Below are 17,457 nucleotides of genomic sequence, written 5' to 3'. Positions count from 1 at the left end.
CCCTTATGATTTCCCTGCAGGCTGCAACATAAGTTTTGATTCGAGATTTCCATGTTTATATGTGGTGGTGTGGTTGCGAATTTTGAGAGCGATTGGTGTTATATTGTCTTCTACGTTGATTGGTTTATTCAGGATGAGAACACTCTGTCGTCGATTTTCCGTGAACTTGCGATTTTCCAGCATTTCACTTTCATTTTAGTGGGATTTCTTTGCCTGGTTTCTCTTGCCGCGTACGATGAAAACAGAGATCATCACACGTGCTAGGAAAGTGGAGAACAGTTTGTTCCATATGTTTCAGATCGTTTTAGTATTTTCCCATGTAACGCGTTGTCATGTAAAAAAATGGGCATTGATTAATGAAATCGCATTGCAATTTTTCTGAAGTTTCAAGAGAGCGCCTTCTTTATTCACGTTTGGGAGGATAATTCACACAATCTTTATGAACTTTCTTCTTTTTTTTTTTCAGTTTTTGGTGGGAGTGTTTTTTTGTGGCTCCCGACTTAGGATATTTTTAATTTTTCTTTTACTTGGTATCACGATTTCTATGGTATTTCCTAAAAAGGTTTTTGGTCTTTTTTTTCAGAAGTATTGTAGGTAAAATCTAAATACTTTTTTTATTAGGTGGTATACAAAAAATTTATATTTTTATGAAAATGATTAACTCAAGTTATTATAGAAGTCTATTATAAACTCATTTTAAATTTTAAATTTTTATCATATGACACAAGAGGTATCACAATTACCTATCATTCAGAACGCGATGTTCTCATCGCAGCCTGACCTTTCGATCCACCAACACCGAGAATCTAGAGGTGTCTCGTACAAGTTCAAGATGTGGCTCCAGTCATGTAGCACTTTGTCACGCAAGTTCAAGAGATTTGCTCTCATGCACATACCACTATGCCCCGCATAACACTTATTTCCTGGTGTTTCTTGCCGGTGGCCGTCTCTGATACAATTTTGTCACGTCCTGAGTCCGGGTTCACGCCTGTGTGACTGCACAATGAGCTTATATAGCAACTAGTTCATATTTGTCGTCACTTTACGAAAATGATTAACTCAAGTTGCTATAGAAGTTCATTGTAACCCATCATAAATTCATTTTAAATTTTTAATTTTTACCATATAGGATAAGATGTATCACAGTGGTTCATTTAACTATAAACATGGCTTTCAAATGTCCATAACTCAGTCTCAATTATTTTCCTCCAAATGCAATTCTTAAGTTCATGTATCTAGAAATTACAATAGACGAAAGAAAACATAATATTAAATCTTTGGGGACTTAATGAGTTTGGATTGGTTTGTAATAATCTAAGGCAGCAAATAAATAATAATGGTGTATATTGATGTCATGTCTTAATTTATATCAATAAAGAAATATCATGTCATGAATGTTATGAAATGTCAACATTAAGAATAACATACATCAATGGTGAGGATTCCATGAATGAATTTTGTTGGCTAACATGGTGACTCCTGCAAATTAATTAACGCAGCACTTTTCGGCTCGTATAGGATTATTTTTTTACGAGTAAGAGTACATCATTCTTCATGCCAAAATATTCAGTATACGTTGTTCTGATGAACTATATACCTAAGGCCTGTTATCTATCGTAACAAACATACTTAAACAATCATTAACTTTAAAATTATATATATCTCCTCATAATTTTTTATATACCTTTAAATTACTACTTGCTCATAATAATATTAAAAAGTATGGACATTTAAAATAATAAATTAAAACAAAATTACAAAAAATAAAGTTAATCTATAATAGAAATTTTTATTTTGGTTTTGAATGTTAAAACTCAAACTATTATATTTTATTCGATCTGTTTTAAAACTAAAATCGATAAAATCAAACAAAAATATATTTATAATATGAATTTATAATTTGTTTTTTGATTTTGTTAATTTTTTTTAACTTTTCACTTAAATATATTAAAAATAAAACTAAATTGAACTCATTTCTTGAATACTATTATTTGAGGGTAATTGTAAAGTTGACATATATTTCAGGAGAGATATATGTAATTTTTAAAGTTAAAAGATGTAAATATAAGACTGACATAAGTTTTTAAGTTCATTGATTTTTTTTTATTTTGTAATTATGATGAATTTGTAAAGGAGGTATCTGTAATTAATTCATTTTATCTATTTCCTTAACAACCTACTAAAGAACGCGAGATAGACAAAACAATAACCAGTGTTTTATAAACATACAAATAATCCATGCACTTTTTGGTCTTTGACCTATTGTTCATTGGACTCACTTTCCGATCAAATACATATTGTCCAACACACATGCACAAAACATGTCTTCCAATATTTGAAATGTTCACTGAGATTGACCATATGTTTGTGGATGTGCTGAAATCTAGTTTTGTCTCAAGTCATTATTCCTAAGTTTTTTTTACAGAATCTTGATGTAAATTTTGGATCTCTATCTAATACTATGGAAGTTGTAATACTATAATTTCTTTTTGATAGAGCTCGGCCAACTTTTACGCTCCATATTTGTGACTTATGATGTGAGACCATGTGATCTGATTTACGTTAATTCTGTAAATTATGAGTCGTAAACGAACTCATAGTATAATTGCAATCGAACCTTAAAGTTGAAATAGTCTATTAAATTTTAAACTAATACATCTAATTTTTGGTTTTTTTAAAAAAAATTGTGAATTAAATTTTAGTCCATTCAATTTTAAGGACAATATTGTAATTAATAAAAAAATGATGAGAACAATTATCATGATATAGTTTCAAATTGATTTCTTGTGCGTGCCTTGAATATGACAACATCAATTGCTGATTGGAGTACAAATTCAATTTGTTTATTACATCACATATAAGTGGGTTGTTTATATATTAATCATCTTAAATGAGATGTTTAAATATTCTGTAAAGCATATTAAATTATATCTTGTTCGGATTGTGTAGAGGTACGCTACAACAAGAGATAAGATATATCGCAACCAAGTAACATGCAACATATATCTGTATCATATGATATATGCTTGATTGATTTGACTAAAAATATATGTGTCTATATACCTTATTTATTGAGTTGATGTGGCATTTATAACATTCACAATTGATAGATCGATGTATAAAATAAATATTTTGTTAAAACACATCATTTTATACATGCATCGATATATGATATGCATGTTGAGCTATGATCCTTGGATACCTTTATTTCATTGGATTTTGATTCTGGGGCTTTGAGCACGATGCTATGTTTGGCATTATGTGGCCTTAAAAATATAGTCATTTGTGGCCCTTATGATTGATTGATTGAGATTTGATGGTGTTTTGCCGACGCTATCATACGGATATTCCCTTATATTTGACTGAGACCAGTGTGCCAGCTCGAACATTGATTTGATAGCGATTCGATTGGTTTCGATTCATGCTCAGTGGATGAGTATTTGATCTGATATCTCCACAACATGCATTCATTGCATATCATATATCATTGTGTATATACATGTTGTATTTATTATGTTTGTTCCATAAGGAGCGTTTGCTCACCACCAAGGGATGACTGTTGTTGTCTTTGTGTGTGGACAATGACAGGTACTCCAAGCTATAAGGAGATTGGAGAGGGTACTTCTGGAGGGAGTCACATCTAAGTTGATGTTGAGTGGTCTATCCTAGTGCATATATGTATCTATATATCGGGGCATGTCCCGGAGATATGAGTTGTTTGTATGTAGTTGGCTTCAGTCATGTGTTGACTTATTTTATGTTGTGATGTATTTAGACGAAACTTTATTATATACAATTTTAGTATTATAATTATATTTGTCACATTTTAGGCTCATGGTAAAGAAAAATTTTACTCGTTTTGTGTTGTGATTAGTTAACTATAATTAAATTATATTGTAATAACAATTAGGAGTTAAGAGTCTCACATATGGATATAAAGTGTGCGGATTTGGTTAAGCCATCCACGATTATCTATATGCTATTAAAGCATCCTAGGAGTGATGGTAACACAATCACAAACTCCATAGTTATCTGATCTCATTTTCATTCCGGTATATGAGTGTTTGCAAAAGACCTTTCGGTATTTGATGTTTAGCTTTCACCATTTGACAGGATAGGCATTGCGAGACGAAATCAGCGATATCTTGTTTCTTGGCTTTCCACCAAAAATGTTTTTTTAGATCTTTGTATATCTTAAATCTTTCTGGATGAACGTTGAACATAGATCGATGTGCTTCTTCCATTATTTCATTTTCCATTGAGCTAGACACACAAATTCAATAATGATAGAAGAGTAATCCTTGAGAATTGGTAACAAAATCACTATCGAGCTTTGCAGTGCAGAGTTTTGAAATTTCTTGGTCCATGCTGTGATTTTGCTTAATTCTAGTGTGAAATTCGAGTTCGATTCTTAATCCGGCCAAGTGCCCATTTGAATGGACATGTACCAATTTCCTTGGTGTAGTTTCTCCTCATTTTCTTTCGAGACAAACCATCCTGATTTTTCTATTCAAGGCATCAGACACCACATTAGCTTTATCTAAATGGTAAAGGATGGAACAGTCGTAATCTTTTAGAAATTCAATCAATTTTTTTATTTTATTTTTTTCATACAAGCACTATTGTACCCAATTTCAGATCATGAATGGAATAATTTAACTTGTGGCTCTTTTTAATTTTCTGGATGTGTATACAATGACTTTGTCAGTCTGCATTAATCCAGAACATTCTTTTGATTCATCGGTGTAAACTGCGAAACTTTTTGTTTTATCTGACAAAGCTAGTTCTGGTTTAGTGATAAGCATTTCTTTTAATTTGCAAAAGCTTATTTCACTCTCATCATTCCATAAGAAAGGGTTGTCTTTGCGAGTTAAGTGTGTAAAGGCTACAACATTTTCGCAAAATCTTTAATGAATCTTTTTTAATATTCTGTTAGGCCGAGAAAACTTCTCATTTCTATGATGTTTTTTGGTTGTTTCCAGTGATATATGACCTCTATCTATGTAGGATCTAATTCTAATTATTTCTTAGAGATAAATGTCCGAGAAATGCCACATTTTCTAATCAAAATTCACGCTTAATGAATTTAGCATACAGTTGATGGTCTTTCAAAGTTTGGAGAACCAATCATAGGTGTTGAGCATATTTCTCTTGGCTTTTTGATAACATCAAAATGTCATCGATGAATATTACAATGAATTTGTCTAAGAATAGATGCATCATATCCGTAAATGCTGCAGGAGCATTGCTTAATCTGAATGGCATTATCACAAATTCAGAAAAACGAGCTGGACATTAATAATTTGAAAATTTCAGACATGACATTCATTTCATCATTATCTTTATTTGCTACCTTATATTATTACAAACCAACCACTATTCCAAATTCACTAAGTTTCCCAAAGATTTAACCCCCTGTTTTCTTTCCAAGCTCAGTTAAATGGACCAGCTTATGTCATAAATAATAAGGTCATCTTATGTTAATTTATGCTTCGGTTGTAATATCATCAAATGTATATATATAAAATAAAAGTGTGAATTTTCTCTATATCACCAGCTAAAAAAATATATTTATATTTTACCTATAATATATCTGAAAAATTACCAAAAACATTTTTAAGAAATACAGTAGAAAATGTGTTACCTAGTAAAGGAAGAACTTTAAAAAAATCCTAAGCTAGGAGCCACATAGAGTAATTTCTTCACCCGATAACTTATTGTTTGAGCCCGATTGGTAATCCAAAAAATTGGACAAAGTCCTACAAGTAAATTATGATTGATAATAAATATTTTATTATTCTTAAGTTATTTTTGTACATAATTTGGTCCGATTGATTTTATTTAATTTCATAAAAAATTCTTAGTAATTAGAAAGTATTTTCGAAAACTAGTAAAGTTGGTCGAATGGTTGGAAACAACCCCAGAAAAGTTCGGCCATTGGAATTGCTCTGATCCGAGCGCGTGTGGTGCACGCGCCGGTAACAGACCTTTGTTAGCCACACAACATTTTTAAGAAAAGCTATTGTGTCATATTTGAATCTAAGAATTGCATTCTAGATATGAATTTGTCAAAACTCCTCGACCAACACTAGCAAAGAGAGCCAAAAAAGTAACAACGATGAACCAAAAGTCCTACAAATGAAAGGGGAAAACCTAAAACAATATTTCAGTCAAATATTTCTGCACAACATTGTAGATGGAACGTCATTCCACATCAACAGGACATTAAACAAAATATTAGAGGGAAGAAATGAGGATTAAGTTAACGAAATGTCATTTACTCGGGCCAACAAGACTCCAAGCTTGTTGCATTATATCGTCGTCTATAAAAGGTCGCAATGACCACATCAGACAATAGGTCTCCAGTTCCGATGGTGATGACTTGAGGTTCAGAGAGGTCGCGATCCGATCCTACATATCAATGAGGACATGACTATGATTTCATATTCATCGTAATCATCTTCCTTTCACACATAAACAGATAATTGATTGACTGCAAAGTAAGTGATAATTACCTGCATTGTGTAGTCTTGTTTCACCATACTGTAAATAATAGCCATCATGGATGCAAAATCAGTAACTTCTGGTTTTGAAATATCTGATGATGAAACTTCCTCCTGATTAATATATGCTCACAAGTCATACTTCACCTTGTATAATATAGCTTACAACATGATAGCAGTTCAAAAGTACATTCAAAAAAGGGGTTAGACAGAACAGAAATTGCAGTGTCAAAAAAGTAAAGTAGAAAAGATGAGACAGGGATATGCATTTGTTGATAAAATAACTTCTTATTTATTCAGTTCTTCTTATTTGTTTTCATTGACTGATGGATAGGTCAGTTTCGCAAGTTCATAGCATGTGTGTATGTGAGAGAGAAAGATCGAGGTTTCACCGTGCTGCTGAAAACAGCAAAGGAATCTACGATAGAGCTGACATCTTCATCTTGCTCCTCTGTAGTTTGCACTATGGATGCTGCATCATCTAACAGGCGTTCAAGTTCACTGACGATACTTCCGGCTGCAAATAAATTTCAAGCAGTTAGCTTCGGTGTGAAAATCAAATAGTTGAACCAGTAAAATAAACTAGAAAGAAAAGCATCGGGTAAGAACTAGAGTAAAAAATAAACTAGAAAGAATTTCACCTTTGTTTATATGGTCCTGAAGCCCTAGATGACACGTATGCACTTCTGCACAGACATCCATGAGAATGGAGAGAAAACATTAGTGCTATACAAGAAGACAAGAATTGCCCTACTGGAACTAAAAGGAACAGAGTACAGAGATAGGGATTGCATGGCAAAATTGTTGAGAAACAACTGCAACAAATTTGGTCCTTGCTTTAACCATAAAAGAAAGATTTTCTTAAATTCCTTGCCCCACAAATGCTGGATCCTTATCCTTGCACAGTAACTCTATCCCCCGTGGAAAACTAAAAAAAACAATGCTCCATTATCTTGTACTTCGGTTAATACTACAAACCTTTAGAAGGATATCCATAATGCATTGTCAAACATAATTATGGGTGCATTTGGATAAAGAAGGGCCTTTTAAAAAAAAAACTTTTTCTAATAGAAGTGAAGTTTGGATGGAGAAATTGTTTTAAGAAGGGCTTAAAAATTAATTTTCCAGAAGCCAAAAGATATAGCTCTTAGGCTTCTGTTTCAACTTCTACTTTAAAATAAAAATGTGCTTTTCTACTGCTATAAGTAAACATGACAACTAGTTCAGTTTTTAATTTTTTTTAAAAAAAATTGTCTCGTTGTATATGCCTGGATTACAGGGAATAAAAGTGAGCGCCAAAGTTAGAATGCAATTCCCGTTAGAGGTAACATATTTTTAAAAGAGATTTGCCAAACACCAGATGCAACATAAGGCAATATAGAAGTACAAGATCTCCGTATATAAATAATGCATAAAAGAATATGTTGCCTCCAACTTTGAAGGAAAAGTTGAAATTCGAAGTACACTTACACTTGCTCACATTTTGCACATTGTCATGAATGTTCTTGCATCCTGCTTCAACGTAGGATAAAAACCTTTTTGTCCCATGAGCTTTAATAATGCTCTCGAACAATGTAGATGTCTTTTCGACTGGAGGCCGTCGTAAAAAACCTGTGCAAGAAACGAGTGAGCCTAATAATCTTGCAACTAGAGCTTTGCAATTGGCTCTCTAAATCGAAATTTTTTTAAAAATGACAATTGTGCTTCCTGAAACAGGGATAATCCCATCGAAGCCCTAAAAAGTTGGCAAACTCACCAAGTGCTTGCTGGAAGGAAACAAGTAATTTGCTTCCCAAAGTCCCCAGCTCTTCAAATTTTGTCACCCTGAATTGAACAACAGGTACAGAAGCTAAATATTTGAATACAATATGATCTCACCAAGAAACAGTTGAAGTAATAATTAACATAGCATGTGTTGAATTGAACCCAGTCATAAAATCTGCATATATTTGGATAATCGGTAGCAGTCCGCCTCCGTCTTTCCCGTTTTCCATTCTGCAATACCAATGCATATATTAATCTCCCTAATAGAATCTGAATATACATATATATACGGACAATTTTATATTCAGCGGTCAATTTTATGATGAATAACCACAGAAAATTGACCTGGCGACGGTCCCTTGGACAGGAGGCAGGCGACGGCGGAGCTTCAACTGAATGGCCTTTCACCCTTGCAATTAAACCCAAATAAACAACACAATTTTACAAGTCTTTCATTTTGTAAGACTACTTACATATTTTTGTCGCTTATAAAAAAAAATAATTTTATTTTAAAACTATTATTTATCATTATAAAATAGATAACGGTACGTGTCGTGAGACGGATTCACAGATCTTTATATGTAATATGGATAATCATATTGATATTCACAATAAAAAGTAATATTCTTAGCATAAAAAGTAATATTTTTTCATGGATGACCCAAATAAGATATCTGTCTCACAAAATACGACCAGTAAAACCGTCTCAAACAAGTTGTTTCCAATAAAATAAAATTTATTTTCCGTAAGTAACAATTCCTATCTTTTTGTATTTTTATGTATAAGTATTTAATATTTGTGTCTACCATATTTAATCTATCATCGCATTCGATCCATACAATGCATCACTCTCTGTCCATCAAATTTGTGCTTCTGTCTACCATACTTCATTAATTTTTTTATTTTAAAATTTTTTAAGTTGCGCTTATATTGATGGATTTCAAATATATAATTTAGATGAATTTTATTGTTTAAAATGAATCAACGTATCAAATCTTATATTTCCTTTACTTTTTTGAACAATAATAATACAATGAGAGTGCACTAAATTCTTTCGGGGCTTGATTTTGCATAGGCAGATAATACAAATGTGTACCATACGAAGGTAATATAGCTAGAGGAATTAAGTGAAACACGTAAGAAAAAGTGACACATATCAATTCAATCAGAAAAAGAATAAACGTGTAAAAAATAACGACGGTCATAACCTACAATTTTGAAAAACGGTACATACAACGTCTCAACATTAGAAAATTGAGAAACGCATGTGCCTCTTCTTTTGACAATAAGGCTTCCGCAATCACTCATTGATGGTATGATATGCTTATAAATAGCATGATTGATGTCATAATTAAGCACACACCTCATAAAAACAAAATACATCATCTATGGAGAGTGTGGAGTACTCCCTAGAAAGCTTCGACCGAAAAGAAATAAGAAAACTTACAAATTATTCGATGATCGGAATTAATATTCGATCCACTTCCACGTATTGTTTATAGTCGTAGAATCGCTATTTTTTAGAAAAATTCTAACAAACCACTTACACTTACCAAATTACTTCATTTTTTTGCAATGAGAGTGCACTAAATTATTTTCCTGTTAATGCAGTATGACAAATTAAAATTGTTGAAACCTGAATCTCTTCAAGATCTTGGAGAAAATGTTCTCGCTTTCTTGCTCCATGCTGGTGCCTCTGCCAGCCTTCCTATGGGCAAGACGTTGGAATCAGATATAGAATCTTACGAGCAGAAAGCTATATATTTTGACATCTTGGTATTTCTAATTCTCTTGCAATATTTATATATCCATTACTTCTGTCCCAGTTTAAATGTTCTGGTTCATTTTCTGGATGTCGGTAGCTGTTGTTCCTTAAATGAGATTTTTCTCTCCTAAAGAACACTCACTTCTTGAATTATCAATGTGATTCCTCCACCACATGACTACTGCTTTTAAGGAAAAAATATAAACACATAAAACTTTGCAATTTTTCAATTCTTATATGAATCTCTCTCCAAAGCAGATAACACTTTCAGAAAGGGGTGGAGGGAGTAATATATTTTCTACTCAGTCTTGTTTCCATGTATTATAACCTAACGAGTATTGAACCCTGATCTCAGGGAACATATATGAATACGATCACATTTCGCCAAAGCTTTGCCACTATGCTTTACAATTCAGTGATATTGCAATCCATTTTGATATGGACTACGTCAGTGGTGACTGGTGATGGGTGGTTATCCTGATGCTATATCGTTGATTCTATCGTGTTTCAGTATCGTACTTATGTGGATACGCTCGATAAGTTTTTCCGTTGCTGTGGCATTCATTCTTACCCTATCTTCACCATTGCCATGTCTTTCAAGTCCATGGCTGGTTATTGGTCTGTTTGCTGCACCTGCACTTCTTGGGGCTTTTAGATGTCAACATTTGGGATATACCGTCCTTAAATCTTATTTGATTAAAACATTTTCTGAGACAAAGGCAAAACTATCTACTGAATTGCAAGCTACTTTGGCTGAGTTGGATGCTGAAAGATGGTTTGCATTTTGGTTCACAGAAATCTCGGTGCTACTTCTGAATGTGTCGGAACTATAGCAATTGCTATTTTTATTGCAGCTATTGTGTGTTTGACCATGGTATATCTACTATCTTACATCCACGTATCAGGTGATTGTAGGGGCACTTTTTTTAGCTTGCTGCTGCAGTGATTTTAATCGTGACATTTATGTTACTGATTTTAGGGTGATAAGAATGATTGAAATTTTACATGTTGAGCTCATAATGACTTTTTAACAAGGCCCATTGCCTCTTTTTTTCTGTCTAGGAGCAAAAGTTCCTCTCATTTTCACGACATGCATTCTACTTGCTATCTCTCTTGTTGCTGCGTGGGGGGGCCTTGTTCTTCCATTTACCGAAGATACTGCTAGAGCAGTAAACGGGAGCAACTGATTGTCCTTTAATATCAATGCGGTCCAAAGAATTCGTTAAAAATTCGATGCACATTCAACAGTAAAAAAGTTCTTTTGGTTTCCAGGTTGTGCATGTTGTGGATGCAACACAAAGAAAGAGTGGAAAGCCGGACTCGTTTGTTTCTCTATTTTCTGTAACTCCTGGAAACTTGAATAAGGAGGCTGATTATATTGGGGAAGGTGCTGTATGTGATAGGGATAGACATTTAGATTTTGTCACCTTCTCTGTCAACTATAGCTGTTGGATGAGTAAGATCACTGAAACCGGATGGGTCGAGTCTGATATTCCTAGAATCTATGTGGACAAAGATACGAAAGGTGAGAGCAGAACAACACGTCTCAATCGACAATGGAAGTTCTACTGGATGGGCCCTTGGAATCAATACCAAAGAAATTGAAGACTTTCAGTCGAAAGGTATGTATCAGGAATTAAAATCGATACTGAGTCTTGTTCTGCATTTGTCCAACTAACTTTCTTTACTATTTAATTTTAATTTAGTAGAAATAGAGTGTCATTTCATATTCCTTGACTATAACATCTACATCTCCATTCAACAGATGCTGAAAGTGCCGAGGATTTGATCTCACCCGGCGAAAAGTATGGTGCAAACGGATGGCATGTCATCAAATTTTCAGGTGGGAAAAAGGAGACAACCAAGTTCAACCTCAGACTTTTCTGGACCAACAACCATATGTTTTCGACTCCCTCGGATGGTGAAAATGATCCCTTCCTGAAACTTAGAGCAGACTTAATCAGATTAACCCCACCAATAAAAAAATATTCTTCAGAAGCTTCCTTCATGGTGTTCCCAACTTGGAAAGTCTACTTCTCCACATGCATTAGCTTTCTTGAGTAGTCTACCAGTTTCTTTATAAGTAAATTGATATTTCATTGTGACATCTTTATTCTAATTTATTTTTTTAAAAGGTTTGGAAAGCTCTTTTAAAACATCTGTAGTTGGAGATGCCATGACGATTGTGGTCGGTATCATTGCAATGGTTTCTTCTTGTAATAGTCGTGGGTGGATTGGCCAATTTTTATGACACGTTATGTTGAAGGAACACTCTTATTTACAAGTATGTTTATCAATTTTGTGTCCATCCATCTAAATGCAACGTTAGAGAAGCTATTAAATTGATAGGCTATAAAGAAGTTGGGAAAAATCAAAAGTGATATTGTTTTAACAATAAAAGTGAAAGCTGAGATTTTAGTTTAAGACAGGCAAGTTTGTCAAGAAAAATTTACATGGGACCACCTTCTTAAAATTTGTCGGTAATCCCTTTTGAATCATCAAAATCAGTTGGTACCATTTTCTTAATTTGAATTAAACTGATGCAAAATAGAAGCAAAATTTGAGATTAAGATATGCAAATAGAAGTCTGACCGAATCCTTTGTGATTATGCAAGTATAAACTAGATCGAGATTAGGCCCCTCGTATGGGTTGTATGACTTTAAAATGGGAAAAAAATAGAGGGAATTGCATCAAAGAAAAGAAAAATTCTTGGTTCGAAATTTGCATTGCATCAAAGAAAGAAAAATATGCAGAGAGAAGTAAAAAAAAAAAAACAACTCGTACTCGTAACGAATGAAGAATCCCTACAAAAAATATCAACTGCAAAAAAAATACCCATATATAAGAAACGAGGTTGACTCGACCCGACCCCCGACCCGACCAGACCAGGAAAGCTAAAACTTAAACTGGGCCTAAAACATGAGTAAGTTTCAGTTTTAGTCCTAGTATTCCTTGAACTAGCTTCGTACCTAGACTCTTTTCTACTAGTACTAAATAATGGTCAAATTTGGTTCCTATCATTCCCCATTACATAGCTGTACAAAGAACTAAACAAGTAGATACCCAAAAAACTTCATGAAAGGCGCATCAAGAACAACCGACCCACAATTTGCAGGGAGCGAATTCGACATGTTCGTTCTACTCGGGTTTAACAGAGACTGGAGCAGACGTGACTCCATTTATTGGATCAGCTTTGCTTCTCATCTCAACGACTTTCTTGTGAGAGTTCGAGTGCAGAGAAGGGACAAAGGTTGGACTAGCAGCTGGACGGTACTCGGGGAACAATCGGCCCGACTTGTGGCGAACACCACATGCATTGCACAGTGTTTTTGGGCCCATGGGCCCAGTTCTCCATTGAGGAGTCTTGGTTATCTCGCAATGCAAGCACTTTCTGATTGATTGGGGAGGCGGGTTTGGGGGAGTTTCCATCGGATTCGCAGACATGGTGAATTTGATTTTCTTGGTTTTCTTCACTGGCAGCGACTCAGCAAAGCTTTCAGGTTCGGAAGAGAATCCTGGTGGAGGGACAAAGGATTGAATCACAGCCCTTGGATTGAAGGACTTGGGTCGAGGGCGCTTGGTTCTTGCGCGTTGTGTGCCCTGGTGATTAGGGCAGAGAGGCAAAGTCTTCCCACGCGAGATAGAACTGCTGCTGCTACTGCTGCTCTCTAAAACTGAAACTGGACTTGAGGATTGGTATCGGTTGTATATCTCCTTGTTGATGCTTGGGTTTTCTTTTCCAACAGTCATCCCTCCACCGGAAAATGAATCCTCGACGAATGTTGACATCCATTCAAGCTGGACAATATCCTCGTACTGGAAGACATCAAAAAACCAATAAATATTAGATCAGGACAAGATTCGGCTGCAACAAAATTGGCATAATTCGAATCTTTTTAAACAGAAGCACAAATCTTCGGTTAAATCCATGGTTACACCAATGGAAAACAATTTTCAACGACTACCCTGCACATAAAAAAAACTCTTCGAGCAAGGGAATAGTTGTGAAGGAAAGCGACTCAACAAGGCGGGAGATAAAAGTTATACACAAGTTGGCTGCTTCCCCAACATTTCGAAATTCAAGTGTAAATGTATAAAAATATTCCTAATATAGACAAATTTGCATTGATATTCCAGTTATCTTGTGGATAGAGTGGACCACCTGATGGCTAATATCAACTGCAAAATTGAATTTCAAATTGAATGAAGTTTTTTTTTTTTTACAAATATTCAAACCAAACGCCAGCGGTAATCAATGACTATTCTAACAGAACGCGCAAAGATAAGAACAAATACCTCAAAATTTTGAAACCAAACAATGAACAGCATTTCAAGATCCATTAAAACTCGACGATTACATAAACAAATGTACGCTCACCGGCACAAACAGCTCGGCAGAGAGATCAGATGCAGCGGTGGTGCCAAGGCGGCCAGGGAAAAGGCCATCCATCTCAGGAAAAGCGTCGTTCCACATGCTCGGAAAATCCTTGCATTCACCGGAACTAACTAAATTACCACCAACACACTCATTCTCAGGAGGAAACTCGATCAAGTCATCAATTTGATCAAAGAAGTTTCCGCAGTCAATCTCATCCATGAAATTCGACTCCATTCAGATATTTCTGAAAAGCAAAACCAAGAATGTAGGTTAGAAGAAAAGGAACACAACTCAGGACACAGTTAAAAACAAGAATATGCGACGTTGAATGGATTTAGAGGCTGTTGATTACTACATTACACTTCAAAAATTTATAAATTCCATCACTAAATTTTCAAAACATCTAAATTTCGTCACAGATTATAACATATCAAGCCTAAGTTGCTGATGTGAAGTGGGCCACCAAGTGACTTTATTTGTTTGATGACAATGCATGCCAACCTAAAGCATGCTTGCCAGATGCCAGCTTCAAGAACATCTACATAAGCTAAAATACATCAGAAAAAACACCAAGATGATTGATCTTGCAAGATTTAACCACAGAAATACACATATAATAATATGACATAAATAAATATATGGGATCCATACATACTGCAATATTCTCTGGACATGGGGGGTCCCTAAAAAGCATTTTAACACAAAAGGCTAAATGTTTATGTAAAAGCAATTGCTGGATCTCGTTCATAATGGACTCAACACGTTTCAGATACTAAATATATTGTGTGAATTACAGATTTTATGGAGTAAAAGAGGGTCTCGAAGTAAGATGTTTTGAAATGTTAAATTTTGAGTCATCAGACCTCTTAACATAGCAAATTTAAAGTAATACATGCACAGTGCTTCTGTGAGACAGCACCGACACAGTTTTTAAGGCCAAATTCCAAAATTAAGGCACAAACCTTGAAAGCTTGAAAGGGTATAAAATCTTTGAAAACTAAAGTTCCCACTAGACTAATTCTTCTGCAGACTGCAAGAAAAAAGAAAAGAAATGGTAAGTTGCGGTTTAAAAAAAAAATGTATGCAATGGAAATTCAAGTCATAATTCGGCAAAATTCGAAATTTTCAAGTAAGGTGACACCGAAAAAAAAAAGAGGGGAAAGAGAAAACTTTGGTTCATTTCAAATTTTGTAAAAATCAATTTTTTTTGCTTATTTTCAATCTAGCCCAAAGATCCAAACTTTCGCATTTATTTCAATAGAATAAACAAAATCCGATATATTTTTTTCCGAGTTTGGAGAAATCAAGAGGAAAGATCCACACTTTGCCATTTTTCAACCTTCTTTCACCCAAAAAAGCCCAAATGGTTGAAAAATGGACCAAGTGTTCAAATTTTGTTCTTGAAGAGTATGCAAGAGACACCAACTTTTTACTGCAAAGAAATAGAAAAGGCAGAGCAAATGCAGGGCCGAACCTGTGTAATACCCCACAAAACTCCCGCCCAAAAGTTTCAGATCAATGGCCAAGAAACTAGCAGAAATCTTTTTCAATGGAACAACTTCCACTCTGAAATAAGACGCAGAACTCTGAAATAAACAGAAAGGACAAAGAAAAAAGAACCCAAATCCCTATCCTATTATTCCTCCATTCCCACACTACTATCACTAGTAGCTGAAAACAACAGTTGTAGGGCTGTACGTATAGTGTATCTATATCTGAGGAGTCTCACGTACGTTCAGAGAGAGAATGAGAGAAACATAGTTGAAACTTTGAAACTAAAAATGGGGGCTTTTTATCGTTTGTGAGGAAGGAGGAGAGACTAAAAATAAATGGAAAAGAAAACTATGGTAGGTGAAGTTTCTTGCTCCATTGCAAGCTGTCTTTTACTCACAGCCCCTCCTCACATTCCCTGTCGTGATGTTTAAGTCTCCTTCAATTCCCCCCACCCCCACCGCTCTAACTCTTAAAACTCACAGAAAAAATTAATATATCCTTTTGGATTTCCATTTTTCACATTTTTTATTTCTTTCTTTTTGTCTTTTTTACAGTTCAAATACGCATATAGACAATGTATGTACATGTGACTATGTGAGGATGTAGACTTTGATTAGTATCCGCGTTTGAATACATGGGAAAATGGCAAGCACGAAATTACATCAAAATAATTTTACTATTACACTCATCTCTAATAATTTGAAATTGTTAATTTAGCATATTGTACATGCAAACGACGCGTGTAGAGAGAACCGATATTTAATACGGGAGAAACTACAGATTTAATTTGATACCTTAGAAAGATCGAACTGTTTTTTCAATAATATTCTCGTAAATGAATGTGAAATGTGGAAAAAGAAAATGGGTTGCGAACATTTCTTTATCCCCCAACGCCTTTCCAACAATTTGTACATTCTAATTTTCAATTGAGCAGACAATTATAGTACGAAGAAGAAATAATGATATGACAAGGAATCAAGGCCGGAGCCACGTTACTTTTCACCGGGCTAGATTTTTAAAAAAAAATTATATGTAAATTTTTGTATAATTTTGGATAAATTTGATATTAGTTCGGGTAGATCAATTTAAAAAATTAAAAGATTTTAGAGTTTAAAATTCTAGCCCGACGGCTGGAACTGTTTTTGGGATAAAGTCCTGATTTTATTTATTTATTTATTTATATCACTAACTTGGGTTGTACTCCATGAATAAATTCCTTCTAAAAGACGTCTTTACTTTTTGGGGTGAAAAACAAGAAAATAGCTAATTGGAAATGGACAATTATTTGTGTTAGGCTTGCTGCATATATAATTATGGCAAAAGCTTGTGTGAGACGGTCTCACGGGTCGTATTTGTGAGACGGATCTCTTATTTGGATTATTCATGAAAAAATATTACTTTTTATGCTAAGAATATTACTTTTTATTCTGAATATAGATGGGGTTGATCCGTCTCACAGATTAAGATCCGTGAGACGGTCTCACATGAGACTCACTCATTAATTATTGCTTCGATCAGATATGAATACAGTTAATAGTGATTTTTAAAAAAC

General features: G+C 34.4%; 2 protein-coding genes and 1 pseudogene across 4 annotated transcripts; 1 reads left to right on the top strand and 2 right to left on the bottom strand.

The window, feature by feature from the left end:
• Positions 1-6,108: 6,108 nt before the first annotated feature.
• On the bottom strand, positions 6,109-8,726 carry LOC142525289 (uncharacterized). 2 transcript variants are annotated; one of them, XM_075629532.1, is made up of 9 exons: positions 8,613-8,726; positions 8,430-8,498; positions 8,260-8,327; positions 7,974-8,114; positions 7,145-7,186; positions 6,896-7,020; positions 6,516-6,617; positions 6,255-6,411; positions 6,109-6,212 (listed from the first exon to the last, which is right to left on the bottom strand). In XM_075629532.1, exons 2-8 carry the CDS (start codon positions 8,495-8,497, stop codon positions 6,274-6,276), a joined length of 684 nt encoding a protein of 227 aa, XP_075485647.1. In that variant the 5' UTR covers position 8,498; positions 8,613-8,726; the 3' UTR covers positions 6,109-6,212; positions 6,255-6,273. The 2 variants fall into 2 exon arrangements, with proteins under 2 accessions (XP_075485647.1, XP_075485648.1); XM_075629533.1 differs by having other exon boundaries at positions 6,109-6,411.
• A 2,509-nt stretch (positions 8,727-11,235) lies between these two features.
• LOC142523971 (uncharacterized) lies at positions 11,236-12,300 on the top strand (annotated as a pseudogene).
• Positions 12,301-12,796: 496 nt separating this feature from the next.
• Positions 12,797-16,297, bottom strand: LOC142524351 (GATA transcription factor 8-like). 2 transcript variants are annotated; one of them, XM_075628298.1, is made up of 4 exons: positions 15,751-16,297; positions 15,374-15,441; positions 14,412-14,655; positions 12,797-13,849 (listed from the first exon to the last, which is right to left on the bottom strand). In XM_075628298.1, the coding sequence occupies exons 3-4, from the start codon at positions 14,643-14,645 to the stop codon at positions 13,172-13,174; spliced, it is 912 nt and encodes a 303-aa protein (XP_075484413.1). In that variant the 5' UTR covers positions 14,646-14,655; positions 15,374-15,441; positions 15,751-16,297; the 3' UTR covers positions 12,797-13,171. The 2 variants fall into 2 exon arrangements, with proteins under 2 accessions (XP_075484413.1, XP_075484414.1); XM_075628299.1 differs by having other exon boundaries at positions 15,886-16,297.
• Positions 16,298-17,457: the final 1,160 nt, after the last annotated feature.

This window comes from Primulina tabacum, chromosome 14, assembly GCF_025594145.1.
Source record: "Primulina tabacum isolate GXHZ01 chromosome 14, ASM2559414v2, whole genome shotgun sequence".
NCBI lineage: Eukaryota > Viridiplantae > Streptophyta > Magnoliopsida > Lamiales > Gesneriaceae > Primulina > Primulina tabacum.
The sequence above is the reverse complement of the archived record's forward strand: the minus strand, read 5'-3'. Positions and strand labels throughout refer to the sequence as shown.